This window comes from Sprattus sprattus, assembly GCF_963457725.1.
Source record: "Sprattus sprattus genome assembly, chromosome: 10".
Classification (NCBI taxonomy): domain Eukaryota; kingdom Metazoa; phylum Chordata; class Actinopteri; order Clupeiformes; family Clupeidae; genus Sprattus; species Sprattus sprattus.
In genome coordinates, this window is record NC_137908.1 from 20044931 (window position 1) to 20069287 (window position 24357).

A 24357-nucleotide genomic window follows, 5' to 3' on the forward strand; every position below is an offset into this window, starting at 1 on the left:
TCTAAGGGCTGTAATTTACTTTTGCCATGGGTCGTTATCTGCTTACAGTGCTTAAAGCGCCGTCTCGGCTCTAGTAGTTTTAAAAAGCATCCACGATACTTTCAATTAATAGCTTTTGAAATATGGAAAGATTTGACTGCTATTTTGAAACAAATATAGATGGAAATATTTTCCCTGAGCTTGGTTTTAAATAGAAACTGAACCAGATACAACAGTGCTTTCAGTGACCTAGAAAAGTCGCTTTCTCCCTTTTCTTTTGTCGCTCCTTCTTTCTCTCGCTCTTCCTCTCTCTCTCTCACACACACACACACACACACACACACACACTCACACAGACACAGACACACACTCACACACAGACACACACACACATTCTCTATCATTCTTTCAAACAGACATACATTCCAGCATTGTTCAATTATAGGATGTTTACTATGGTCACCTTTTCAGTGAGAGTCAAAAAGAACTTTTTGCCAGAGCAAGCAACCGCCTCCCTGCTGATAGGCTCCAGTTGGCTGCCTGCTGCAGGCCCCAGTCCAGACAGACACACTCCAACACACACATCCTAACCCAGGGCCACCATCTGCAGTTTCTTAATCAAAGACCACAGACCAGCAGCAGACACAAGCAACGCTGCATTAATCAACGTGAGAGACCATATTACACTACGTGCTAATTGGTGGAGCACACCCTGAGATTTGTTCACACTCCTCTAGGGGGGAATTGTGTAATGGCTGCCACTAACGACCGCCTGTAGTAATGAAGTACAGAAGAGAGCTGATGCGAGATTAAAGGGACAGCTCACCCATTCTCCACTCTTCTTCATGCCAACCAAACTATTTGTTTGGTTTCTCTTTTTCTGTGGAATGCGAAGGCGGCTAGACAGTCAATACTTTTTTTTCTTTTCTATGGGAGTGGATGGGGCATTTTCTTTCTGGTCACTGACAATCTGTTGGGTAACTCTTATGCTGCACTGACCAGTAAACCGTATAGGAATAACTACTGACATGCAGATGAGTGGGTAATGGCAGAGTTGTTATATTTGGATAAACTGTTCAGAATAAAGGAACAGGAAAACCTAACAATGAAACGGCTTATCATGTCTAAGAGACTTTATGGATATAAACCCGTTATATAATAAATCAGACATACATTATTGTTATGCAACTCCTAGGGCTGGATTGTTCTGGAAGGCCAGTACGTGCCAAGGAGGATGTTTTTACCAATTTTTTGCTATGTCATCTATTCCATTATTTCAAACCCCGCGTGCATCTGTGAAATAAAATCACTCTCACATTTCCTGCACTAGCAGACACGCGCTCCAGCACAGTAGCATTTAAATGCGCTCCAGTGTGATTCACATGAAAGGGTTCCATCTCTACGTCTGCGCTGTGTAGCGCCACGGGTTGAGCTCTGCATAATATATACTGTCTCTGTGAGTTAATGTGTTTCTCCCCCCCTCTCGCTCTTTCCTCAGTGCTTTCCCTGCCACAGGGCACTGAGGAAACTCAAAGCAATCCGCTGTGGAACGTCTCGTGCTTCGTTGTCTCCATGGTCACGGTTCTGTCGCAGCAATCAACAATGTCCCAAACTGCCAGGCTGGCTCTCTTCAGGGTACGGCCAGTGTTCCTCCTCTTGTCTTTCTCTCCAACTCTCTATCTCTATCCTTCTCTCTCCCTTTCTTGTAATATTTAAGGTGTCATGCTAAAAAACAAAGCTACTGTTACCTCTTCAGCAGAGATGGAGCAGGCTTTTATACGCTATTTAGTTTAGACTGATGGTCTACCTCAGGGAAATCATGTGATTGTTCAGCAGCTCAACGCTCAGTGTGATCAAAAGGTTTGGCTTCTGTCAGTGCAAATCAGTGAAAGCACAACCTGGATGCGTTTCCTCAAGTGTGTGTGTGTGTGTGTGTGTGTGTGTGTGTGTGTGTGTGTGTGGGCACGTGTGTGTGTATGTGTGCCTACGTGGAAGACAATTTTAGACAGCCCAGGGGAGAGTGTGTCACAAGAAACAAGCACACCCCGATGAAGCCTCTCAGGTAGAGAACCTTTCCTGTCCCATCGGGATGGCTGTGGTTCTTGTCACTGCCTCTTCCTAATTAGGACGAGCGGCACCTAGTGTAATGTTTACCATGGCTCCCCTGCACTTGCTCCCCAAATAGCCCTGGTAAGGAAAAACAGAAGGAGTCCCCCCCCCCCCACAAATGGAAACAACACACAACAGCCACATCCACAGTTCTGTTTATCACATAGTTCAGCACATGGACAACACTGAGCCTTCTGCTGTGGTCCATGGTCTGTTCAGCAGAGGTCTCCTGTGGGCCTGGCTGTCGGGCTGGGGTTAGTTGGTGTGTGCACTCAGCATGAATAGATTAGTCCTCCGAGGAGGTGCACTGGGTGGGAGGCGGCATTGATTCAGAAATCCGGTTCAGCTCCCTCTGACTGATTTTCCCCACTCCAGCCGGCTCGGCATCGCCTTGGAAACGTGTGCGCCATCTCTATGGCAACAGCAGCACCATCTCAGGCTGTGTAGGTGAATGGGAAGTCAGCTGATCGATGGGACCCACACTCAGGCTCACCCCAACACCACCTTAAGGAGATCAGACCCCGGCAGTGGCCTCTGCAGGAACCTTTCTTGTCCTCCCACACCACAAAGACACACACATGCGCTGATAGTCAATATCAGCCTGAGAAAGCCATCATGATCATCCTTTAATTCCTCTAGCGGCAAGGCTTAGCGATAGTCTCTCAAAAGCCTCATTCTCTCCGCTGTTTTATTTAGCTTCACACTAATTAACGACCATCTCTTGTTGTTTTTTTTCTTTTTTTTTTTTCTTCCTGTGTGTCGAGGATGCATGTGTCTGTCCTCAAAATAGACACTGCACATCAAAACACAAGAGCCAGCATTTCCAGCACTGCCTGCGCTCTCTCTCATTTGTCACGCGTGGTCGTGTGGTCCTTTCTCTCTGCTGCACACCCTGGCAGCCTCATGCATAGTAATATGAGATGGCCTCCAGTGGCCTCCTCCCGCTCCGCTGAATTAGGCTACTGGTGAAATAGCCGCTGTTGTTTGCCCAGTGCGCTGCCTCTTTGTTTGTCTAGCGCGGAGTCTAAAGAAAACTCCCCATCTGGATAGCAACAAGGCTGTTTTTTTGTCACCTTCCCACCCAGCAACCCACCCATCTGCCTCTGTGCCTGGTGTGACTCCGCAGCACCTGTAATACTGAGTGAAGCAAAAAGCAAAAGAGTAGCCAAAGTCAATCGTCCACTAGTGCAGCAGTTTCACGCAGCTAATTTTAAAAACGCGGCAGTATTACTGTAATTTCATGCAAAATATTTCTGGCTGATAACTGATCGATATGAGCAGGAGGAGGTTCAGTCCCTGCTGTGCCTTCACCTGCGTGTGACTGAGACTCCTGGCTGGGTCTCATTTTTTACCCAGTGTCTGCTGTCAATCAAGGAGCTGACAAAGGTGCTAGTGAATACAGCTTGCGTTCCCAATCATGTTAATCTGTGTGATGAACTATCATCATAGAATGGAACAGTATAACTATGGTACTGTTTATGCTCTACCTTCCAAATGAATCTTTAAATAACTTTATAATAACTAATGAAATAAGGATTAAAAAGGACCAATCACCTCAAGCTGGAGGGTTGGGGATGCGCGAGAGATACTAGATGAGCTCTTGCTCATCTAGGATCTCTCTCCACTTAAACCAGCTCTGAGGCCCTGACACCCTTTCAGCCAGACGCCCGCTTTGCTTTCAGCCAGACCGCTACTCTGATTAAACGCTTCCACTTGCTAGTCATTGCTTTACTTAATGCTTGAATTACTATAGCGGCATGCAGGTAGGTGACTGAACATTAGTTCAAGTGATCTTTTATTAATCAAACGGTTGTTGACTCGTGTGGAGAGCTCGCCGTTGTTGTACGCTGTATCCACTTTCAGGTAATTACCTCTGGCAGGTTGGCAGTCAGGTGGCAAGAGCCATAAACCCTGGGCCAGGGCAGCCAGGCTGCATTTTATTTGTGATTTCAGGCCCCTTAGAATGGAGTTAATGGAGGAGACGAGCGTCATGGAGCTGCAGGTCTCATATGGCTGCACTCAGCCTCCACTGCAACCTGAACTGAGTGTGACCTTCATCGGCTGAGGTGGAGAACCGAGAGTATAATGGAGGAGAGTATGCCCAGCGCAACTGCTGTGTCTATTAACCCCCGACTGAACACTACTGTTGCAGACCACTATTGACCGTGAGAGCAGCCTCAGATGGCGGCAGCCTCTCACCACTGCACCACATCTCTGGTGCGTTTGAGGACTCGTCCTTGACAGTTTCGAGGAAACTGTCTTCTTGAGGTGCTGGATTAACCTTTGGGCTGTAATCTCGGCAGACAGAGCTGTCTCATGTTTTAGTGGTTGTCCTTTTAAAGCCCCATCTGAGCTCACTGACAGATGGCCTCTATGACTTTATTGCTCTGCATTGGTCTGCTTATCAAAGGAACAAAGTGTAAACTGAGAATATTCTATGCCCAGACGGGACAAAAGGAATGTACAGCAGTAAGGTATGAGGTCTGTCGTCAGTGCTATGAGATGACTGCCATGAGAGGAAGGCGCTGAGCACTGGGTGTCCACTGTGTCTATGAATAATACATGGCTGCTGTTGGTTTGGTTCCAGTGACACAGGAACAGATGACAAGTGGGTTACATTCCATGTGCTTCATAGAAAACAATAACGGAAAGCTTTTTTTTGATTTGGGAGGTAATTATAAACAAATCTGCATTTACATTCATATGCGGTGAAACTCCTGTGGTCCTTTTGAACAATGTACATAGATTGCATACACATTTTTTAGACTAGTGTGACAACGAGATTGACGTCAATAAAGAGGCAGGGAAAAATGCTCTTTCAGTGTCCAAGATATCAAGCAGGAAGTGGTGACATAATCCACCCGCAGACATGATTTCATGTGATTGGTCAAACAATGACTGATACTAAGACGAGGAACTGCTTCATTCTCTACAAACCACATTGCTGTTTTAAGGTCAGTTCAACACACAAAGAACCAATGCTTGTGTTAATTAATCTTCTCTGCCCCATTTTTGTCTGTCTTTTTTTGTGTGACAGAGAGTAAAGATAGTTTCTAAGTGCACAACTGGGTCTTGTCCCAGTCTCCTCCCCAACAGCTGCGCTCCCATTGGCTGCTGATGAGTGATGGCTCCAGCTCCAGGTGGCAGGAGCACTGTGAGTAATGAGCGAGTGCTCTCAGAAGCTCACTCACAGCCTTCATAGCACTCACTTCATGCTTGACCTCTCACCTTTTAAACCATCAACTTAGGAGGCCTCTGCCATCTCTGACCTTCACACTCACACTCACACAAACACACACACACACACACACACACACACACCTGGGCAAGTAGCGATTACTGCCACCTGCCGACTAGTAATGGCGAGAGTAGGATATCCTCCTAGAATTTTAGTCAAGGCACTCAACATCAGCCTGCCACAGGATCTGTAAATCCCAGACAGGTCTATCACATCACTGTCAAGTGCTTACTTCCAACACCCTTTCCTCTGCAGGAAGTGTGTGTCAATGACTTTCTGACTACATTGATGTGTGATGTAAGCTTCCACAGCGAGTTACGTGTGAGTGTGTTTGCATGTGTGGCTGTGTTTGGGATGCGCTCATGTGTGTGCATAGCTCATGGGGCAGGAGGGTTGCTCACGTGACAGACTCATGCGTGAGCGACTCCTGGTATCCTGTACTTCAGCTCTATTTGTCTCAGCCCTCCTCCCTTACCAGTAATGAGCCTATGGAGATCACCTGTCTCCCTGGCAACACAGAGCAAATGGAACGGGCTCCACTACCAGGTCCGCCCACTTCTGTGTGAAATTGAAGAGGTCAAGCAGCCCCAGGCAAACCAATGTGTACACTGCACCTCCCAACTCCACACAGTGTCCCTGTGGTCAAATTAGATCAACGGTCAAGTCAAACGAAGGTTTTGATCTTTACCTAATTATATTTCAGACAAATTCTGGCTTGCTTGAACACATTAAAGGTTGATTTGTACCAAATCACATGTAGGATATACCCTTATATATTATGGATAGGAACATGAGGGAAAGGGTGAATAAATCTGATTTGTCGGCCACACATACAATAACGATCCAGCAGCAGCATGACAGAAAATGAAAAGAAAAATGTCAGTGCAATAATAACTGAGATAAACTGAAAGCAAATCCATGTTTCTTTAACCTTCCCCTGTCAATACTGACACAAGGGTCATTTGCTTGTGACAGCAGTGAGGAATATCATGTTTTAAGTGCGTCGGATCCAGTCTAGAAAAAAGGTCTAATGCTTAGAAGACCTGGACTTGATTGAGAGTTGTAACTCTGTCTCTCTGTTCTGAAATATCACCCCACAGCAAGAGCATTTCTAGTATATTCTGAGAGAAAAAAAATACAATATATGGAAATGTATCCTTTCGTAAAAGAAGAACTACACATCAATTCTTCTTTTGGACAAAATATGTCAAGGGACAGTTTGTTAAAAGTCTGTGAAAGCTTCTGATATATCTTTTCCCACTCTGGATTAAAGGGCCTTTAAAGCGTGGAAAGAAATCATTCAGGCTTAGCAAATGTGACAACAAGGAGCAAATTCTGGCAGCATCACAAACAACTTAATCCTTATTTCAGTGCCCTACTGAGAGTGAAAGATTTGAAGTATTGACTAGTTGTTGATCTAACGGCAGTTTCTAGCAACTCTAGCCTACATGCACCTACGGTTCGCATTAGTGCATTGATGTTATCAATGATATCAAAGACATGCTGAAGCTGAATCAATACTGGACCATTTCTTTGCATGAAACCCGATGCTCAGTGGTTTTACTTTTATGCAAATTAACATTTTTAATTAAATTACTTTAATTACTCTGTTAATTAAAAGATTGAAATTGACTGTATCAACTGCGTATATCTTCAAATGATTGGCAGGTTCATATTTCCCCAGAGATGACTGGGGGAGTCTATATATTCACCTGGAGTTCACATTGGCACCACATAGGCACCACATAGTGACCACATTGCACACTGTTGGGATGGAAAAAATTATCTTCACATTTGATGTTAAATTGCGATTCCATATTAAAAAGCTATTTGGTTATGATGAATCAGTACAGGAAAGTGTAAGATAGAGAGAAGCTGTGCATGCAGGGTATAAAGGTGAGAGAGTGACAGCCTGAGAGGGAAGAGAGAAAGAGAGAGAGATAGAGAGAGAAAGAGAGAGAGAGAGAGAGAGAGAGAGAGAGAGAGAGAGAGAGAGAGAGAGAGAGAGAGAGAGAAAGAGCCTCTCCCAGCCCTTCCACAGCCCCTCCCTTCATCCATCTGCCAAGTGAAGCTCCCTTCTCTGTGATATATATGCATAGAATCAGTCTGGCAGAGGAAGCAGCAGTGTGCAGTAGATTTATCGCTATTAGAAAGGCACTTCAGCTAAACAGGACATAGCAACATGCACATGCAGCACTCACTGTGCGTGCACGCATACACACACACACACACACACACACACACACACACACACACACACACACACACACACACACACACACACACACACACACACACACACACACACACACACACACACACACACACACACACACACACACACACACACACACACACACACACACACACACACACACACAGCCACATTATAAGGGACTTGGGATGGCCAAAGCCAGGAAACCATTCTCTGCCCCCCTGGCTCAGTGACTTTGTTGGATGATAACATGGGTAGTATCTGGAGTATGGTTGCACAGTGGGGCGTCAGTCCAGCAGGGGCATGCCAGAGTCCCCAAGAGAAAGCCTGCTAATGCACTTTAACACGCCCTTGTCCTCGCCTGACCCAGCTTGCCTTACATCTTATAATGGAATTGTCATTGATTTCTCCATTGGCATCTTAAAAAATCTCTCTGAAGTTGCAAGGCTGCAAAAAGAAAATATATTCTCATAACGGTTTTGTGGAAAGAGATGATAACTTTCATAACAGTTTGGTCTTGTGTTGCATGGGATGACAGCTTGTTCCTATGGACAGTTCCTAGGGGGCGACTAACAGTTTTTTGGACATGAGTGACTGATTGGTATTGATCTAATTGGGCGGTGAATAGCTTAAACATTGGCAGCTAAGTGTCAAGTGTTAGCATACTGAAGCCGGGCTGAGAGTGTAGAGCATCGCACTAGTCAGCTCACTAGCCCTCTCTAGCCCTCTTCCAGCCATGCAGTGGTTTTAGATTCCAGCACTTGACTTTGAGAGGACAGAGAAAGGCTTGAAGTATTTATATTGTGAATTTCTTCCACTGACATGAAGAGTCTAAGAAGTCTGTGACTGAAGCTAATTGCAAATGAGACACTGTTTAGAAAATGAGTGCTCGTGTGTGTGCTTGTGTGTGGTGTGGGGTGATAGTTGATAGGTGTGTGTGTGCGCGCGCTTCCTTTTTATGCTGCTATGACAGATGAGTATGACAGAGTATCCAAGAAGAGTGCTTTATCCCTCTGCGGCAACTAAAAATGTAAAATCAATGGTACTCATAGCACTCCATAGGGTCCCCGGAGTGTGAGTGTACTCACCGAGGCTTGTTAGTTTGCTGAACGCAGCGCATTACAGGAGTACACAGCTGAATGGACTTTACATTAGCCTAATGTAATGGTCCTGTGATCCTGGCCAATTGTAAGCAGCAGGTTTCCACCCTTAAAGAAAAAGCTGACGTCTCCATTCTTTAAGAAACAACTGAAGTCTACAGGAATGGTTGCTGAGGCCGCTTCAGCTTGGCGGGGTTCATTCAAAACCAGCAAAGCAAAGCATTTGTGTGTGCTATTTGCTAAGACCCTACCATTACACATGTCATATAAAAGTGATCATTTATAATTGATGAATGTGTAGTCTCAGATATTTGTTTGGGTTTCCAAGTGTGACATGTTTTTCATTGCTGAATAATTGAAGATGACCAGCATATTATACTGGAAAAATGCAACACTACAGCCTCACATCACATCATGGCTGTACACAGTGCAGTGACGTGCGGTGAGGTTCCTAGCTGATGAGGCACAGAAACCGGAAGTGATTACGTCATTCCGATCTCTAGTTGTTTAAAAAAAAAAAATGTATACATCATACATGTAAAAATGCATATGGTTTAAAATGTGTCATCTGACCAGGACTGAAAAAACGTTATGTTTTATTGTCTAATACTACTACTTTTAAACGATCGTTTTATTATAAGAAGTTATGCGGCTCAATACTCAACTGACTTGTTAACCTACAGCTAAACGTACAACCGGTGTGCTAATTGAACTTTTACACCCTGTCAAATAAGATATTAATAGTATCAAGCGAGCGTATGTAGCCCTCCCACCAATGATGTGGCTCATTTCATTTTGTCTAGGGACAATATAACTACGGTTGTGGGATGCTAATTTAAATGACTCGGACAGAGTTTTGAATTCGCAGTTTAGACAAAAACAATTACATATTTATTTACACAACATATTCACAAGCAAACAGTTAAACACCGCAGACATAGCACACAATACCAAAATGTTCTACTGACCAGTATAATTTAAAGTTGGTGCACTTTCATTATCCATTATCCATTACCCATTATCAATCATTTCTTGTTTGGACTGAAAGTCCAGTTTTGAGAACTGCTTCAGGTTAGCAATGCAATCTTCCATTTTCGCTGTCAAGGTCCAGTAGAAGTGAAGAAGAAGTCTAACGTCAGGTTATATACCCAACAAGTGCCCTCTCGCTCGCCTCCCTTCTTGAAGCAGTGGTACTGCCTGCCTCACTACCAATATTTTTCAATGCGTTTTGAGCTCAACTCAAAAGGTTCTACGCTTGCGCACGCATGCGTAAAACCCAGTTTGGAGTGATTGCGCAATCCTAGGTGCGGCACTGCCTCCCCTGCCCATAGACACCAATGCATCTGCCTCCCCTGCCTCCTATGACTGCACGTCCCTGACACAGTGTACAAGTAGTTAGATTGTGTGATCGTGAAAAATCACCCCTTTCTGAGGTTCCTGCCTCCCTGGGATGTATTTTTGGGGAGGTGATAACTCTGGAAGCCTGGGCATCGGGTGACATTTGGAGTTATGGATATTCCGGATTGCACCTTCCTTTGCCAGGCATAAAGTCAAGCATTATTAATGTGCAATTAAATATTAATTGCCGCTAAAATATGAATGGGATGGAATCTGTGTATGGGAAAAAACCTATTCTGGCGATGACACCCTTCAATTAAGCACAGGAAAAACAAGCTGCCGGCCATCCGCAGCCTTTAAAACAAACAGTGACACTTTTATTGTTCCTCCGTGCGATTGAGCCAAGAAAACATGGTGCTGGGGTCCTATTAGTCACCTGAATGGCTGGATCGAGAGCTGTGGTGCTGGCAGTCCTATACCTGATCCTGCTGGCCTATACCATAATACCTCCCCTGCTTTCACAGCCTCGCCTCTCTATACCTCTTAAAGCTGAGAATATACACCAACAACAAAACCATACACCAACACCAACACCAACACCAACACTAAATGTTTAGTGTTTAGGGGCTGAGCTGTTCTTTTTTCCACTAAGCGGGTGGTGGTGCCACATAAGGAGATGTTCATCCTGGTTGTTTTTTTCATCCCCGGAACAACAACATGCTTCTAATTACACAGCAAGAGTGCTGATCGAATCACAAGGTTAGCTGGGATTCATGTAACCCCGAACAGCCCTTGGCGCGAAAGTAACACCCCGACAGATTGCGCCTGTGACAGAATGTCTTGAGTCACACAGGCTGTGTGGGGGAATGAGGAGAGAGGCCATCTTTGAAATTACTTTGGGAGAGAACATATGGCTGTGCACAGGAAAAACAAGAGGTTTGGTTGCGTGTGTAAAACATGCTCATGTTAGATGTAAATGGCTGAGAAGCCTGAGGAGGGTGTCATCCATCACTGATGATATCTCAAGCTCCATCTCATGCTTTCTCCCCCTTTCTCCTTCTCTCTCTTTCTCCCTCTCTCCTTTCTTAAATTTCTCCCTCTCTCATCATGCCTTGTTCTTCTGCTTCTATCTCTTCTGTGCTCTCTCACTGTCATACACTTATGCTGGATGAGTGCGTGTGTGAAGGACTGTTTTGCTCTCTCTTCTTTCTTTCTTTCTCTCTCTTCCTCACTCCTTCCTCTCTGAATCATGGAAGGTCCTCAGTTCAAGTATTTGATTGCATTGCAGTTCATTGTTTAAACAGCTTGTGATGTGTGATGGTGCCTCCCCTACTGAGAGAGACTCTTACAGCTTCTTGAATTTTCAGACATTTCTCAATGGTCCCACATTTCCAGCCTCTCTTATGATTGTTTACTTTTGCAGTTATTCCAGTGTCTCCTATGAGATCTTAGTTAATTATGCAGAATCCTCTTCACTTATGTAAATGCATCAGTGACCCATTGTTGCCATAAAGCATGATGTAGTTCTCCCGAGAGGTCTATCGCCCTGTACCAGAGGGTTACAATACCAGGCACATCAGTCGTGCTGTGTCAGTGTCAGAGACACCAATCTCCATTTTACAAGTCAGTGTACCACCAAAATGATTTTAAAGCTGTAATCTAAAGGTAAAATTGTTACATAATGTGACTCTAAGGTAATTGCATGGTCTATGCACTGGTCCAAATGCTACCATGTTTGTGAATCAAAACACATTTTTTCAGAACCTGCATTCCCTTTACACCAATCCAATGCTGTTCTGCAGTAGCTATGTGTTTAAAATGAGAGGGGGGGACTTTGGCCAAATGCAGTGACAGTTCTGGCTTGTTTGGCGTGCTCTGCGAACCCCCCATCCCACCCCCTATACGACAAACTAATTTACCTGTGGTGTATTTGGGTGCATTTCGTAATGTGATTGATTCTACTAAATGCATTAGTGCTGTACAAAGGCAGAGGGGCGCTATTTGATAGATACCCCCCCTACTATTCGCCCTTGGCGACTGCCCATGTCACCCATACCTAGATCATACCTAGGTCACTCAGCAAAATGGCTTTTGACACAGATACCAGCTGTACAAACCTAACCTAGCACATTAGTTGATTCAGATTGATGTTGCTTGATGATACATATGTATGTGTTTATACAAACCATACTCCATGAAAAAAGCTATTCTTCCTTGGTCATTTATTAACTTATTAAACCAATATTATACTGTAGGCTATTCTTTTGCGAACTCCACAGGCCTTTATATCTCTTTTTCAACCTGGTGCAAGGCCACAAACGACTCGACCTGGGATAGATTGGAAACAGTTCATGTATCAATTAGCCTATCCCCATCCAATTATCCAATTATCCATGATCCAATGGTGCCCAGTTTGATGTCAGAAAATCTATAGCTTCACGGTGGACATGTCTGTACCCGATGCTTACCTTTGCTGCAAGTGATGAGCCTGGCTTCTCTAAGAGGTCCCAAAGTTTCCTCCGCTTTTCAGAGCAGCACGTGTTGTCAAATTCATCGCCCTCTCTGTCCTTCAGGGTCTCCGCTTCTCGCTTGAGCTCTTCGTTCATCTGTTCTTTTTTCTGATGGTACCGTGCTTGGCAGCAAGACTCCAGGTAGATTTCGTCAATCCCCCAAAAGTCTAGTTCCTGGCTGAAAGACAAAGCGCACATCTCCTCCATCATGTGCAACTTCCCCGTGCGGTAGAAGTTAAGAATTGACGTGAAAGCCCCGGGGTGCCTGTCGAAAAAGTACTCGTTGTCATCCAGACTGTAGTCGTCGCATATTTCCACTATTGAATCGTGCGTGTTGCAGTCTCGCAGTTTTCCTAATCGCGTACGGGGTAATCTGTCTAGAGTTCTCCATAACACTTCGTGTAGGAGTCCCCCTACATTCAGTCTCACCCGACGAGAGTTTGCTTTGCTCCGGATGATTTCCACCGGCTCCGGCGGCAGTGAGGAGGTGGAGCGGGAGCCAGCTTTATTCATCCTCACTCCAGTTCGGTTCTTAAATGAGAATGATTAAGGCTAGGGAGATTCTTCTCTGAGTCCACGGGACACAAATCCAACCAAGTTTTAGCAGCGCCTACATTTGGGTTTGTTTTCATTCACACTTGCACCTGCGGAACGAAAGGGAGAAAAGAGCATATTTGACACTTGATAGTGGGGATAATGGATTTATACATGAGATAAACTATCATCAGCGAACATCTCACACGCATTCTTAAGTCGTTTATCCAATTAATAGATCAGCTCCAAGACGCACAGTGGCTTTTTATCCCATTGACTAACTGAATGAGGAAGCAGTGATACAACACACTGTTCCTGTCTCGAGTGCTGTCCAGCGACACAGTGCTGAAACCACCTATCTTTCTTCCCATCAATTTCCCCCCTGTCAAACTGTTCCTACCATAAAGTTATTGAATGTAATTTACAATGCTTTGGCATTTTGGCAATTCGATTGTGATATCAAATTACTCTTTTTATCAACTCAACCTCTCCAGAGACATAATTAATCCAAAGTGTCAGCAGCAGGTCTGAAATGCAGCATGCATACAGCTAATAATGCAAAACGCCAAATTTGACAAACACACATGGCAACAATGTGGAACAATACGTTACAGTGGTCCCATGTTATCGTAGTAAAGTTTAATATATACAATCATGGGTGTACCATGTAATACGTCATTGCACACCAGCATTTGCTTTTGTCTGGGATGCATTTTTGTCCTCATATCACATTATGTAGAAGATAGAGAAAATATTTATGTCTGACCAATGCAAACTGATGGACGAATGTCCCCTCTTAATGGTTGCTCAATTAGATAGTATAAACTATACAATTATTGAGACTTCTTAACTATCAAACCATTCATGTGTCAAAGAGAGATTTAAAACACTCTCTATTAATTCACACATGAACTCAAAGAAGAAGCATTGAACATTAGCATTGCTTACATTAGCGAGCGCAAATAAACTTCTCATCGGCGTGTAAGGATACTTACACATCTTTCTGGTAAGATCCTGTTCAAGAACAAACGGCATCCAGAATGGTTTAAATAGACAAACAGCCGCCTGTGTTTTCACTTGCAACACCCCTCTCCCTCTCTTAAATGGTGCCACTCTAGTGATTAGCCTGCGTCTGAGGTTGGCATATTTCACCAGAGACGTGGAGCCGGTATCTACTGTTCATTCCCCCCCGCTTTCCCGAAGGCTGAAGATCAACAAGTATGCTGACAATCCAGCGATTTTCTGTACCTGATTTGGGTGACCGTGCCCGTGCGTGACAGGCGACGCTCTAGCGCGGTTCTGCAGGAGAGGATGATTTCGCGCAGCTCCACCAACTGGCTCTAGCATGCTGCCGACGCGTTAGTCCCCTCAGAACCCTATCAGAATTTAGGGGCTGGGCCGAAGCTGCGTAAAATCCTTCAGACCAGACCACCACCAGCATGGTATATTCGTTCTCATAGTGGCCGTTGTCGGCTGTTTGAGGAGAGTACGGTGTAAAACCGCATTGTCGTGTTAGTGTTTTATTTGGAGATAGACATTCTCCAGACGTTGACTACATAAGCATTGAAAGTTACAACACCGTGACTGAGTGACAACAATACTCTGCATCATTTTAACATTGTCACTTCTCTGGCACATTAAAAGCAATAAACAGCGTTTGTGTAAGGGAGACATTCATGGCATAGTTACATTCCTTAAACCATCCTGGCTGAGTATGCACATTTGTGTTGGAGCAGCATTGTCCAGTTGACACTCTCATATTTACATTGTGCAGAGGCGAGAGTGGGAATTACGAGGTCAAGAAGTGAAGCCAACAACACAAGGTGAGCGTGTGCGCACACTGGCAGCACAGAGAACCATGAAATACAATGCGCATAGCCTGTTATTCCAGTGCGTAATTCTCGAATGCAACATTTCTCTTTAAACGATTTGACCCCCACGGGTAACAACTCAGCTCTCATAACAAGAATACAGTCCCCTATTAGATTGACCTGACTGTGACATGTTACTCGAGATTAAGTCCAGTTATGTGTCATGGCTACAATTTAATCCAGTTTATACTGGGAAAGCAAAGGCTAACTTTCTGTGTACATGATTATGCTCAGTCAGTACTGTTTTTTTATTTACTTTTCTTAATACAAAATTAAGTCAATAAAATACAGAAGGTACAAATATAAGACAATTCATAACAAATTATGTGCAAATATAGGTTACCTATGGTTACCAGTTAAATACAAAAATATATATACTGTACAGATACATCATATAATATATATGTATATTTGTAATTGTGTAATTGTAAGTGCTTTTAAACCGAACACTTGTGTAATAATAAATAATAATTAATACATTATAAAATATTGTTGCCAATTCTGTGTCTGTATCTGATGAATAAGTCTCCTTCCGGCTGCAACATCCCAAATCCATGGCGACTGGTGTTCACAGCTGGCAACCCTGACTCTGGCTCACACAACTCCACATCGAGATGAGTCAGCACCAAATAGACAAACCTACGAATGAAGGAGTAATGGTATGAGAGCACAGAATTCACAGGGTGTTCCAGGAGCTGAATTATCGACGATATATTAGTGCCTAGTGTTCAGTGTTTCAAGTTCCTTTAGCAAAATAACTAATATAACTATTCTCTTAAGGCTAGTGATGATATGAGTTGAAGGTTTTCCAGCAGTCTATAAATATGGACTGCATGGAACAGCTTTTGTTCCATTCTAGACTCTAGAAATTTATTTTCAAAAAATGATTTTAAAATGATTTGGGTCAGTTTGAAATAGAAATACTGACCTCTGCACCAACAGATTAGTCTCGCTACGCACAAATCTCACTCTGAGACCATAATGACTAATATGTTTCAAATTACAGTACAGAATTAGCTATAATGACGGCAGGTCTTTTCCTAACAATGAGACTTACCTCTAGGCAAAATGTGTGCCATTAGAAGCTTAAGATACTGAGAAAGGAAAGGGATGTCTACAAGGGGCTAAAAATGGGCCTCCGTCACTTTAAATAGCTTTCAATAGACTCACATCCTTTAAGACACAGGTCTTGCATTGTCATAGCTTAGGTAAGTGCTCTCAGCCGTCTGCTCTATATAGGAGCAACTACATCGGTGATCTATCTGTGTGTGTGTGTGTGTGTGTTCATGAGTGTGTGTCCCCTTTCCACTAGGGATTCCCTGCATAGGCTCATGATGGGATACTCACTGTCTAATGGCATCAATAGCGAAGGGCTTCCCCACACAGGCATTGCTCCCTGCTCCCCAGGGCATGGTGTAGTACTTCAGCCGTTGGCCACCTTTATAAAACACCCTTTTTGGAGTCCCGTCTGCATTCAGGAATCTGTCGTACTTGAATGTCTGTGATGGGAAAAGAAGATCCAGAGTTGGCGGGAGCTACAAACGACAACAAATCACACATCCCAACATACTGTTCTCTGCAGCAAGCTACCAGGGGCCATATCAAGACATTAGTCCATGATATCAAAGCAGCTGATCCCATCCCATTTTACACGTTGGGCCTTTCTAGGTCAGCAGAGCTGGAAGGGTGAGGGACAAAGATGGGGAGTAGACATGACTGCCAGTTGGATTCGTACGCTAATTTTTGTACAATGGTGGCAATCTTGAGGACACATCTGATAGCCCTGCCCTCCAACTACCTTCCCACGCTACTTACTTAGTGTTTCCACTGCAGTTGTCTGCTAATCCGGACTGTAGTGGGTTAAAACTTTCCATGTGTAATCCAGGGTCAATTTAAATACTTGTGTATGTGTTTTCTGTGTGTGCGTGTATGTGAAGGTATGTGTGTGTGTGTGTAAAATAGAGAATGACTACGCAACCTTTCTTTATATAAGGGGTCAATCCACTTAACAGGCTTCGCTATTTGCATCAAACGGCCAGAAATACCATTGAGGCAAGCTGAAGGCAGACACAATAGGCCTTTAACACTTGAGCCTGTTTTAAGCCTTTTATCAGGGCCACACTAGGTAACTACGGTAGTGGCCTGACTTGAGGGATAGTGGAGCAGTTGAGGACAGAGCACATAACCTCAGTGCTCTCTGCCTTAATTGAGGTTATCCATTGACTGTTTACTGTGTTCATTTCAGTTGATAGCTAGTGTATTAAATTCAGGTTGCAATGGCTCATCAAGTTGTTATTCATGGAAACTTTTGTTAATCTGTTGACCATGTGTGATTGTGTTGCACATACGCAGCTGGTGGTCTGATGCAAATCATAAAGATCATCATTTAAGCAGCAGAAAGGCATCAGTTAGATAAGTCAGTAGATATATATATTATATATCAGTAAGATAAGTCAGTAGAAATATATGTTATGTATCAGTAAGAATAGTCAGTAGTAACTATTATGTTAACTGTGAATGTTGATATTGGTGCAATACAATATATTTTGGGATCAATTAAGTTCTGTCTTTCCCTCCCTCTCTGAACTCTAAAGCAACCTTTGTGTGAAGTGAGTCCTTTCAGACACTCCTCTTTACCCCAGCTTCTGTGAAGGTAATCTTTATCAATACTCTCCACACCCGACCAAAAAAGCTCTTAGTTACAATTAAGGGCTGTGTACAGCCATGCAGGTGAGAGACTGTGAGAGAGTATGTACCTCAGGCTCCAGGTAGATTTCGGGGTCCATCTGTGGGCTGACGAAGGGGAACAGACACACACGGTCGCCCTGTCTGAGGTCATATTCCTGCCCGTTGGCCATGCGCAGGGTCTTTTTCTGCAGAACCTCTCTGGTGATGAAGGGGGCAGCAGTGAGCCTTAATGTCTCCTCAAGGACACTGTCTGAGAAGAAGATGCCAGAGTTTGAGTTATGAGGCACTACTAGGGAGGCTAGCTGGATATCAAAGCAGAACATTGTGACAGATTCACTCTAGAAGATTTCTTGTTGTTTGTCTGTGCATAGAGGGAGTAGACCAGGTCAGGTATATTCCATTGGCCGTACATAAATATTGATTAACAGTCCTTTCTCTTTCTGTATATGTGTGTGTATGTTGAACATTACCTATACGCAGGCACATGTATAACTTCATAGGTATTAATCTAGATGCCATCATGCTCTGAAGCTTAATAGGTTCAATGAAATGGGGCTTCACTGTAGAAGTGCTGATGCTGACTTGAGTTGTGGATGAAATGTCTTAAGTCTTCAGCCATTTGCTAGTTTGAAGCCAGAGCCAGAGCTTTACTCTGTAGACATTGTTCTCTAATCAGTTAGCTGCTAACTAACCTAGGCTAAAGGACTGTGCGGCTACTTTCTCTCTGTTGCTGACAGGGTGTTCACCAACAAACAGCAAAGTCTTTTTCCACTTTTCTCCAAATAGCATAAACAAAAGCGTGTACAACATCAGGATAAATTACTGAAAACACACTTAATTTAAACACGTATACTTTTATGACATGATATGTTCAGTCTTACCGAACACAGGGGTTGGCTGTCTGGGGTCCAGTGTAGGTGCCCGTGTTGTGTCGTTGATCAGCGAGAGCCTGTTAAACTCCCTCCTCACGACTTTCATGGCCTCTGGAGTAGTCAGCAGGAACGCCAGGAGCCAAAACGCTGCAGGCCCCACGTTACCCTGGCAACATAATGGCATTCACATTAACACCTTAAACACCATAGCACTGCATAATCTAGCACAGAAATGGACTCACAGTCCAATCAATCTGGTGCCTCAAAAGCAATCCCACCTTCTGCCTTTCCACTATGTCATTAGGAGTATTCCCCTCACATGCATCACATTTGGTGTGCTTCTGTTTAACATTGAGACGGATGGTCAGAGATAAAGTATGGGATAGAACTGTATAACCATAAAATAAACACTCATTTCTTCCAGGTCTACGTGCTCTTACTAGTGTCTCCTTCAGACGTGTTGACTGCACTACAGAGATTTATTTAGCCTTTAAGTAAATACTGAGTACTCTGAAGAGGTTTCATGGATAAATACTGCAAATGTATACAAGCACAGGACCATAGCAACATCAACTTCCCTGTCCCTCCACCTCCACAAGTAGATTTGACTGTGTGGAATAACTGTAACTGTAGGGACTGTAAGTTAACATGACTTCATTTACAGTGATGTCACCATTACAAGCCCAGACTCAGCCCAATGTCCCATAGGAACACCTGTCAATCACACAGAGGGTAAGGATAGGAGCAGCCAATAACCAGGACAAATGCTGTACCGCTGTGTGTCCTCAAAATGGCCCCCACCCATTCTCATGATACACAACCATGTTCTGTTTAGCTTTGGGAAGGAAGTGCTAGAGGGCTTACTAAAAAAGGAGAACCCAGGGAAAGCATTCTGGAGGACATTGTATAAAGAGTAAAGGAACCCACAAGTGAGGTTGAGTCCTGAAAGAGCACACAATTGGCCCGGTGCAGTCAAATTATACTGTTGTTGTGATTGTGGAGAATCTTACCACAGGGCGCTAACCACAACCCACACCAACTCATTTGGAACCGCTTTAAAAATGTAAACTCTAGTTTACTGGATGCCACACACAAAGGTGTTTATCATATTTTTATCTATACATTCCATAAATAGAAGTGTGTCTATTCACTGGCCTTTCCAAACAATAAGGACTACAATGACTAACTTAATCTTGGCACGGGGCTTAAAGACACACACTATATATGATTTCACAAACATCAATTTTAGTTATTTTTTTATTGCACAAGATGATTGCAGCCAGTTGTCAGTGAACCTCTGGTGCACTCATGTGGTTGAGATGGGGAGTGCATTTCTGTGCCTGTTTTAGAAGAGAAGAACCTATGGCTGTATCTGTACAAATATAGCTTTGCAAGTGCAACACACGGTCCTGCAGCTGCCTATACTCAGTTTAAATTGTCCATTCGAGCTGTCGTTGTCAGTGTTGCATTCGTACAGATAGAGGACATTATGCAAGGCGGATAGAGACAACAGGTCTCTTATTCTGAAACAGACAGACTGAACACACATATGAGCTGTCTGCTTGCCTTGTTTGGGCAGTTCCACCCAGTGCTCTAAATCTGATAAGGGCCTCAGGCCTCATTGTTAGCCTGTCATCTACATGATGTCCGAATCTACACAATGATATTGCAGGAGTACACCCACGTTTTTGTTGTTAATCAGATTAACAAATTCTTTGTCGTGGCTCCTATGACTCCAAATGCCCCCATTAATGCGTCACCTGCAGAGAGCTGAGGTGACACATGAGCGCTTGTGTTGGAAGGCGGGGTGTCGAAGCTGGCACAGACCCAGGCCTTGTGTCTGAGGGTGCGTGCCACCATTATTGTGCCCTTTTCCACATGTAGAAATAACAAATAGAGTTCCCTATCGGAGGCTTGGGTGAGACGACAGACGGCGCCCAGTCAATGAGCTCATGTCATAGTCTCTGGGGGTAGGGAGTAATGGAGGAGATGGAGATTGGAGGGCTTGGTTTAGAAACGCACACATAACAGGGCTGTGTTGGGGAGACAAAGACAGGCATGTGCGTAGGTATGGGTGAATGACAGCATGACAGATAGAATATCTATGTGTGGGTGTATGATGACAGCTGAAGTATGTCTGTGTGTGTCTGTCTGTGTGTGTTTCTCACCTGTGTGGCCCAAAGTTGGAGTAGCATGGCTTTAGTCTGGGTGTCGGTGTCTGCGCCCCCCTCCTGCAGGTGCTGGCGGTAGTGGCGCAACCACGGGCTGGAGCTCTCGCTGAGGCCAGTCAGAGGCAGCAGCTCCCACAGCCGCTCACGAGCCCCACCTGCCACCCGCTTCTCTCCTGGCAGACGCAACCAAACACATCAAAACACAGTTCAGATATCTGTCTGAAAGGAAAAATGTCAGATAGATCCAGATTGGGTGAGGTGGGGTTACCCCTTCACCTGGTAAATAGAGAGACATAACATTGGAGCATTTGAGAGAGAGAGAGAGAGTGACAGTGAGTGTGTGAGACAGAGAAAGACTCACTAGACTCATTAGACATCAGTGATATCATCCCCAGACAAAGGTGACACATAGTGAGGTAAGAGAAAGTGTTTTAGAAGGTGAGTGAGTCCCCACATGAAGAGGGGGGGACAGGACTGCTACGCCTGTAACAGTGGAACAGCATTTATTGTCCATACTTTCTTGTTATAACAGGTATGTATGAGGTAATAAATATACTTAATGCTGACTCATTGTTTTCAATGTTATGCACAGATCATACGGGTCACTATAGCAACAGCTATTACGTAGAAAACAATGAAAACAAAAACACTTTCTGTAGTGAAATCATGGCTGGCTGAAGTTATGATAACACGCCTTTGACAAGTCCAAGTTTTTTTCTTTTGTAAAGGCTGCATCACCCTCCATTGTGATGTCAGAATGATTTAACTTCCCTCACACCCATCCATTAGTAAACTGTGTGTTAATAATTAGTCTTTAATCGATTGTATCTATGGGATTACTTTACAATGTGATGATTCAATGAAGGATTTAGTCATGTGGCTGATCAATACAAATGTTCCCTTGAATACATTCCAATGATTGGTGTTACCATGGTATCAGTTAGGCCTGAACTTCAAAACAATATACAAGCTATTTTCGTACAAGAACTATTGCTTAACAGAGGCATTTGCATGAGGAACTAGGCACAAGTTCTTGTTTGGGGAACTGAGGGAATAAAAACCCAACAAACCTGAATTTAAGGTGGTCCGTGCCATTTTGGTCAAGAGGTCATCAAATTTCCGGTATTCTTTGTAGATCTGCTTGGTATCTTCGCCATTGTTATTCTCCTCCCCTCCAAAAAGCGTGAGGTACCCTGCCCTGTGTACAGAGGCAAAAGTAAAAGTGGTAGGGAAAGAAAATGAATATCAGCTGCTCCAAAGAAAAGGTTACAGAGGTCATCAGGTTGATGGACGCTGGTGACTCTGATGGCCCTGTCCATGTAATGAAGACATAACTAACCCAGACATTTCTAAGCCTCTAATTGTGTTTTATGGTTTCATTTGAGTTGCTTTACCCTAAAGGCAAACATGACCCTGAGGTCAGCGACAAGGTTGATGTAGTCATAGACCACTATATACAATACAGGAAAACTTACACTGTAAGACTATTCACAGCAAACCAGGCCTCACAGAGTGTAAGAACATTGTAGAACATGAAGCCATCTGCCAGTGTGCATTTGTCCATGTCATGATGTTGTGTGACGTAGGAACGTCAGGGCTTTCCTGTTGCATTAGTTCTGCCCTTAGACGTCACGCTACATTCCTTCCCTTGCCTGTGCTGCTTTTTATTTACAAACCGCGGCTAGTGGTAAACCCCCATGCCTAAACTGTTTATGGGGAGTGACTTTAAACCCTGGGACCCACGCAAATAACAGGGGACACTTACCGAAATAAAAGGCCATAGCAGAAGTTGAACAGCCCGTTCCTTTTCCAGTCCTTCTGGTTCTGGGGCATCTCGGATGTCAGTAAGGCATAGAGGTTCCTCTGCATGGTGCTGTTCAGGTAGGAAAGGGGCTTGCCCTGGAAGTACCTGCCAACATAAAGGACAGAAGTCAAGGGAGGGCGGAGGCTCCCAATACATCACCATTGCACAAACTAAGTCAAACCCACTGATTAAGGTGACAGGCTTCTACCGGGGAGGCATTCCCACACAGCTGTCATCAGGTACACTTCAAAGCTCCTGTGAAATCCTAAATGTCAATGTTTCTCAAGTGACCAAAGCCTTTTTTTTCATGCAAAATGTAATAACCCTAACAGGAGCAGGACTTATTTCGTAGAGGTATGCCAACTGTCAGCAGAGCAGTGTGGGAGAAAAAAATACAAATGAATACGAATAAATAAAAACCACAAAATCACATCCAAGAGTAGGACTAAGTTATCATTACAAATCCATATTAAAATCATGACAATCATGACTGGACAGTATGCCCCTCTACATATGCCCATTCAAATGATCAGACTGGTCAGTATGCCCCTCTACATATGCCCATTCGATCAGACTGGTCAGTATGCCCCTCTACATATGCCAAATTATTTAATGATAACAGTTGTCGTGAAAAAAGACAGTTAAAAGACTGTAGACGTACTGCTTCATAATGGCCTTCTCCACTATAGGGTTGTGATTGGGGAGACGCAGCTTAAAGATTCTGTCCATCAACACCTGGGCATAGCGGGTGAAGTCCAGAGAGCCAGAATCCTGGAGGACTGCATCATATGAGTTTGGGTCCAACAGGACAGTGACATAGTGCCCTGCCACTCGCACCTATAGGGTAAGAGATTGATGGTATACAGAGGGTGTCATTATATGTCGTTTCATTAGATCATAGCATAAAATTACCAAATGGAAAAAAATACATACAAACACACATATAGTAGTTTTACTAAAGTGAAACAATTGTGTAACATTGATACAATGATATAAATCACATTCTTACCGTAAAAATATCACCATGTTTCTTCTTCATGCGTGTTAAAAACTTAGCGGCATCTTTCCCAAATTCCAGGGCATGCCCCAACCATGGAATAAAACCTTTATCTAAGGGTGGCTCTCTCTTTGACCTGCATAAAGAAAAGAAAGAATAATCCATATTCAACCATATTCTCATAAAAACGTTTTCAAGTCTTTTCCACTGTGCAATAGCCTATCTGAGGTTGAGATGGCCTTCTTCCAACATCAATCAACTCAGTGTTTATACAGATGACGTTTAATAATAATAAAAAAAACCTCGGCAATGTTTATGGAAGGATGAGGCATAGTGAGTCTGTTTCTATTGAGACTTCCCATAGGTGACCCTGAAATTCAACCAGATGTTACTCATGGACACGTCAGGACTGAAGTAATGTCTTGTGTCAGTTTACAGTATGTCTACTGCCTAAGATAAAGTCTGTCCCCAGCCTCACCAGTCTATAATTTCCAGACTCTGTTCACTTCCACACGCGCGCAATCACAAAAATGGCAAAAACTCAGGGGGAGCCCACTTAATTACAACATGAAAGTGACACTTTTACACATTTCAGACATTGTATTAATATATAGTTCTTTCATGAACATAAAACATTCATAACATGCGATAGCAATGGTGTGCAAGTGTCTAAAGGAACGGATATGAGACTTTACTAAACCTAAAGAATTGTCAGACAATAAGCCTAAAATAGCAATACAAAAATCCGCCTCACCTCGAACGGTTTGAAAGTAGAAGAAAGAAGAGAATCCCATTTACGAGAAGTAGTACAGTCCAAATCATTGCGCTTACACGTCGTTCGTGGTTCTGTTAGTGCCTTCTTGCTTGCAGTGTCGCTTATTAAAAGGAGTAGCAATGCTTACGTCATTGAGTCAGTGGGCGACATCTGATG

The 24357-nt window shown here is 43.7% G+C and overlaps 2 protein-coding genes across 2 annotated transcripts in view; both read right to left on the reverse strand.

The window, feature by feature from the left end:
• Positions 1-13002, reverse strand: part of LOC308371674 (potassium voltage-gated channel subfamily B member 1-like) — a gene marked incomplete at both ends in the record, with an annotated part of 35391 nt that extends 22389 nt beyond the window's left edge. The window contains one exon of the mRNA XM_080846660.1: positions 12448-13002. Within this exon, the coding sequence (XP_080702786.1) occupies positions 12448-13002 (555 nt within the window). The remainder of the gene's footprint in view (positions 1-12447) is intronic.
• Positions 13003-15373: 2371 nt separating this feature from the next.
• On the reverse strand, positions 15374-24248 carry LOC308370737 (prostacyclin synthase-like; the record flags this gene model as incomplete). Its single annotated transcript, XM_080845443.1, has 10 exons — positions 15374-15533; positions 16242-16393; positions 17651-17832; positions 18464-18620; positions 20623-20798; positions 21696-21823; positions 22391-22534; positions 23091-23266; positions 23439-23562; positions 24181-24248. The coding sequence occupies 10 exons, from the start codon at positions 24246-24248 to the stop codon at positions 15374-15376; spliced, it is 1467 nt and encodes a 488-aa protein (XP_080701569.1).
• Positions 24249-24357: the final 109 nt, after the last annotated feature.